The sequence below is a fragment of the Danio rerio genome, chromosome 14 (genome assembly GCF_052040795.2).
Source record: "Danio rerio strain M-AB ecotype USA chromosome 14, GRCz13ab, whole genome shotgun sequence".
Lineage (NCBI taxonomy): Eukaryota > Metazoa > Chordata > Actinopteri > Cypriniformes > Danionidae > Danio > Danio rerio.
Genome location: NC_141034.1, coordinates 58,428,837 through 58,435,000, shown reverse-complemented (window position 1 = coordinate 58,435,000; position 6,164 = coordinate 58,428,837). Strand labels below are relative to the sequence as shown.

At 43.7% G+C, this 6,164-nt stretch overlaps 1 protein-coding gene across 1 annotated transcript in view; it reads left to right on the top strand.

The window, feature by feature from the left end:
- Positions 1-3,679, top strand: part of cplx1 (complexin 1) — a 35,012-nt gene extending 31,333 nt beyond the window's left edge. The window contains exon 4 of the mRNA XM_087282146.1: positions 318-3,679. Within this exon, the coding sequence (XP_087138272.1) occupies positions 318-515 (198 nt within the window). The 3' untranslated portion in view covers positions 516-3,679. The remainder of the gene's footprint in view (positions 1-317) is intronic.
- Positions 3,680-6,164: the final 2,485 nt, after the last annotated feature.

Below are 6,164 nucleotides of genomic sequence, written 5' to 3'. Positions count from 1 at the left end.
GTGTTGATCCCCGAACCCACACCTTAGCCCAGCCAGAGCTGTAGACCATTCCCACAGTCAGAGGAGAGGAATAGCTGGAGAACACTCATGTAGAAGCGCATCACCCTCAGCGTAAGCCTGAACTCCACACACACACACACGCTCAACTCATCTCTTCATTCATCCAGGACCAGCATAGATGTCAATGCAGAACCCATACTGGGTGAATCAGGTCGGGGATAGAGTTATAGAGCACGAACAGCTTTTCCAGAGCCGCACTGTGGATGTGTGTATTACAGGAGTGTTGATGTGTGTTCTGATGTGTGTGTGTGTTTCAGTATGGGATAAAGAAGAAGGAGGAGAAGGAGGCGGAGGCGGCGGCGGCACTGGAGCAGGCAGCGGAGGGCAGTCTGACCCGACCCAAGAAAGCCATTCCGGCCGGCTGCGGAGACGACGAGGAGGAGGAGGAGAGTATCGTGGACACCGTGATGAAGTTCCTGCCCGGACCCCTGCAGGACATGTTCAACAAGAAGTAGAGCTGAGGGGACTGCTGCCATACACACACACACACACTCCTCTGAGGACTCTGGACAAACACACACACAAACACTACTGCCGTAAACACACTACTGCCAAAAACACACACTACTGCCATAAACACACACACACACACACAAACACACACACACACACACACACACACACACACACACACACACACACACACACACACACACACACACACACACTGATGTTAAATCAGTGGTTCTTTAATGTTCTTGGTCACGTCCCCTTTAAACCTGTTTTTAAGTCTCTGCACACTTTTCTAGGGTAAAAGATGTGAATAATATTGAAGATGAAGAGTGAAAATATTGAAGATGAAGAGTGAAAATATTGAAGATTTCATTTGAATTTAATTTGCATAATAAGGAACACGGCTTTGATGTGAACCGGCAGCTCCGCCCTCACTCCTGCGCCTGTGAAGATGCTTTATTCAGAGACACCTCCTGATTCATTACGCTACATGGACTAAAATACTGTCGAGAAATAAGAGCACACACACACACACACACACACACACACACGTTAAAGCAGAGGAGAGCAGGCCTGCACCACAGCCTGCAGGAGCTGATCTCAGTAGTCTGTAATGTGGTGAGTGAGCGCCTGACGCTGTTTAACCCATCGGCTGATCTGCTGAAGACGTTTCTATTTTTGTAAATCTTTCACTGTTGAGGAAACTAGACACAAACACGACTGACAGAGATCTACGCTATACTCTGATGATGACCCAGGAGCATCTTTGAGAACCACTGAGTTAAACACACACCTGTTCAACCCAATCATGTGGAACACACCTTTAAACACACACACACACACGTTCGACATGCACCTTTAAACACACACACACACACACACCTGTTTGGAGTCCAGAGCTCACAGCAGGAATCTTCCTCCCTCCTCATCATCTGTCTGTAAATAAGTGATAATAAACAGATACACCTATATATGGATATATATATATATATACACTAGCGATAGCTGATTCAGATATATACGAATAATCTCTGAGTAAAAGCCATAAACTAATGCCGGAGGCGTCTCTCCAGTCATCTATTTTTGATTGTTGCTCTGTTCTAGATATTTCCATGCATCATCCTATAGATATAAATATATATACTGTAAACGGATTCGCTCATCGACCATCACATGGTGTCCGATCACACACACACACACACAGACAGCGTGGCCCATGATGGTGTAGTGCCGTTTCTCCGCATGCGAAACAGCTCTCCATGCTCCTCCTGTGCACTGTACGCGCTCCAGCTCCAACACGCTCCAGCTGAAGGCAATAACTGAGCTTGTTGTCTGTAGATGTGCATCGCCTCACTCATTAAACAGATTCAGCACTGGCGAGTGTTGCGTTCCGTATATTGTACACCGCAGAACCTCCATCACACACTACTACAATTGGACCAATAGGGCTATAGTCATCCACAGAGGTGAATCTGGATCATCGTGCTCATCTGCGCTGCTGTACAGTCGTGTGTCGTGTTTCTCTCTTCACCTAAACAGACAGTGACAATGGTGCAATATTTGTTTCTGAATGAAGATGTGCTGTGCCGATGCTTGATTATAGATCAGCAATAACAGACAATCTTCATCGTTATCTATGTTTAATCGCTCCAGAATGTCCATGTCGTCTTCCTAGTTTCAGTCAAACCAGCTTATTCAAGGAGAGATTAGTTAGGGTCTCTAAGCGCTCGCTTCTTTATTCGTCACACTGATGAACAGGCGTCTCTTACACAGAGCTTGAGTCTGTTTCCAGTGCAAACATCTGAAACTCTTAAACGGAGAAGACGTAGACGAGCACTGATAGAGTCTTGTGTTCAGAATAATGAGTCCAAATGAAGCGAGTTCTTCAGTAACACAAGCAGATTAATCAGATCCCGTTCTGCTCGTCCACATGAAGCTTCTTGATGTAAGAATGTTGAGATATTTGCAGCAGAAGCGAGACCGAGCTCAGAGTAAAGCCTGTTCTGCAGTGGGTTTTCCTCATCCAGGTGAAATCTGATGATGGTAACTCAGATGTTAAACTCAGACTGTGTTTATAGACATCTTTTATATCATGCTCTGCCTGTGTTTCATTCATTTATATTCACAAACACTGTAAATAACGACGCACATGTAAAACACCGCAGAAAAGGTGAACGTAGTGTAGGATTAAGCTGCCATCGTGTCGTTTTAAACATTCCAGATTTTCCAGACATTCCGTGAAGAAAATATTGATGAGGAATAATATCCAGACATCTGAGTGATGTCAGGAGTAACATATGCTAATGTCTGTGCTGTGAATGTGGAGTCCCTCATGAATATTAATATCCGTGGCCACGCCTCCAGATCTGACTGCCTTTCTCAGACGTGTAAAGTCTGATGTGCCATTCTCTCGTGTCCAGACGCACAAAGCTCTGCGTTCGCTCCTGTCCGACTGCACTAATGGATAATACACTGCCCAATCACATCACTCCTTTATTAAACCAAAGAGTGTTGCTGTGTGTGCGAGAGAGTGTGTGTCTGTGGACAATATCCTTTATTTGGGTCCTCCTTTGGGTTTGGTGTCTCAAACTGAACAAATAAACCATCAGAAAGAAAAACAATCAAGAGCAAACGTCCCTGAAGATGTGTTACATGTTGGAGAGTGAAGAAATAATCATGCGTCCTCATCTACACACACACACACACACACACACACACACCCTCCACTGGAGTCACTGCGTTTCTCTCCATGATGAAGATACTGCCGTCATTACAGCACATGATGAATATGCCATAGTCGTGATCTCTGAATGTACGTGTCCTGCGCAGCTCTTAAAGCGCCGCTGTGGTTCCTCTGTCTGTGAGCTGTTCCTGTCTCTCGATGGTTGTGTTCTGGAGATATTCTCTTTAATTCTGTGTATTCTGATATGATTTCTGTAGTGTGTATTAAGGTCAGAGTATCTTTTCTCTCTCTGTTTCTGTATGCATGCGTTGGCGTGTCCCATGTGTGTGTGTGTGTTGTAGATGATGTTTGTGTGTGTCTTCTGTGTTTTCATTGCATGCTCTGATAGACAGACTGTAGACTGTAACATTCCTGGATCGCCACACACACACACACACACACATAATAATAATAATAATAATAATAATAAAGTGATTTGATAGATCTGCTGTGGTGACCGAGTGTTTCTCTGCTGGAAATCTCCCGCTCTACATCTCTGCAGCACACACACTTCAGCATCTTCATGTCTCAGTATTGTCTTATTTCCAATTGTTATAGTTTCGGGTGAATCTACAAGCTGAGCTGCTGTGTGTCTTTAGGGCTTTCAGCTGTTTTACACACACACACACACACACACACACACACACACACACACACACACACACACACACACACACACACACACACACACACACACACACCCTTTTAACATAAATCATTGATCATTTCCCGGTGGTTATACACAGTGATGTTTGGTGTCAGTCAAATAAATCAATTTCATTAAACAGATATACTCATTAAATAAGAGTTTATTCATGAACACCTTCAGGAGCCGACAGATCATGCATTTAAACTCAAACCACTTGTTACAATAACACAATTACAAACTACACAATTTCTATTTAATATTTAATTATATATTTTGCCTGTTTATTAAAATTATGTTTGATAATTTGTGTGTAATAATCTCTGGACTGTGATCTTGTTAGATTAGTTGATCAGTTCTGACTCTGGTACTGACTAATCCTGTGTATCTGCACACTTATATATTACTGTAAAGCGTCTGTGAGGGTTATGAACTTATTTATTATCAACAATGTGTGTGTATATATATATACACATAAACATTCACCGGCCACTTTATTAGGTACACCTCACCAGTACCAATTCGGACCCCTTTAGTCTTCAGATCTGCTTTAATCCTTGATGTCAGAGATTCAACAAGCTACTGGAAATATTCCTCAGAGGTTTTGCTCCATATTGTCATGATAGCATCACACAGTTGCTGCAGATTTGTCGGCTGCACATCCATGATGCCAATCTCCCGTTCCACCACATCCCAAAGCTGCTCTATTGAATTGAGCTCTGGTGACTGTGGAGGCCATTTGAGTGCAGTGAACTCATCGTCATGTTCTAGAAACCAGTCTGAGATGATTGAGCTTTATGACATGCTGCGTTATCCTGCTGGAAGTAGCCATCAGAAGATGGAGACACTGTGCTCATAAAGGGATGGACATGGTCAGCAGCAATACTCAGGTAGGCTGTGGCGTTGATGCTCAATTGGTACTAATGGACCCAAAGAAAGTCTCCCCCACACCATTACACCACCACCACCAGCCTGAACCGCTGATACAAGGCAGGATGATCCATGCTTTCATGTTGTTGAGGCCAAATTCTGCCCTGAGCATCCGAATGTGTCAGCAGAAATGGAGACTCATCAGAGCAGCAACGTTTCTCCAATCTTTGGCATCATCAACAAGGCATTTGGCACACAGAACTGCCGCTCACTGGATATTTCCTCATTCTCTGTAAACCCTAGAGATGGTTGTGCGTGAAAATCCCAGTAGATCAGCAGTTTCTGAAATACTCAGAGCAGCCCGTCTGGCAGCAACAACCATGCCTCATTCAAAGTCTCTTAAATCCCCTTTCTTCCCCATTCTGATGCTCGCTCTGAACTGCAGCAGATCCTCTTGACCATGTCTACATGCCGAAATGCAGTGAGCTGCTGCCATGTGATTGGCTGATTAGAAATGTGCGTTAACAAGCAGTTGGACAGGTGTACCTAATAAGTGGTCAAATTAATTCATATATATATATTAGAGCAAAAAATATAAATAGTTGATCCTAAATTGATCCTTTAATGTATAATTTATGCATTATGCAAATCTATCTCCAGCCTTGTGAAGCTGCTCTACATTTCTACATGTTCCACTAAATGAGTTTAATAAACACAGAGGGGCTCGGAGGAAAGTAATCAGCCTCATTCAGATGATGATTGGATCTCTGCTCAAAGATTAATCTGGAGAATATCGTGAAGATCAGCATGGTGGAGCAGCAGCTGTGTGTGTTCAGCCTCATCGCTTCAGTCTAATCAGCGTTCAGCATCGAGTCGAGCATCACTATAAGAGGATCATTCAACACCAGTTAATGCCGTTATCAGCCCTGCAGATCGCCTACAGTAAGCCATCAGACATCATGTGTGATTACAGGAGCAGCTACAGGGTCCTGTTTAAGCAGAAATATTAATATTGGGAACATTTTCATCATAACCAAGAAAAGCTCAGATGAACCAGAAGAGAGAATGAGAATCTCATGGACGTCACTCAAGAAGCAGAAGAATGTGATGCGGAGTCAGCCGGCCGCTGTGGACAGGCAGTAGTGCAGCAGTAATAGAGCATTATTATAGCCTCAGTACAGCACCAGTGCAGCAATAGGTGAGGTAAGGGTTGGGTTTCTGGGGTTCACTGACACTACTTTATCAGGATTTCCTCAACTGTGTGTTCTGTTGATTATGTCAGTTTCATCTCAGGAATATAAACCCAGTAAACACACGCAGAGATCAATCTCTCCACAGCATTAATGACAGTGATAATGTAAATCTGTGCGCTGCACTGAAGCCCTTACAGGTAAAGACTCCCATCCTCCGTCT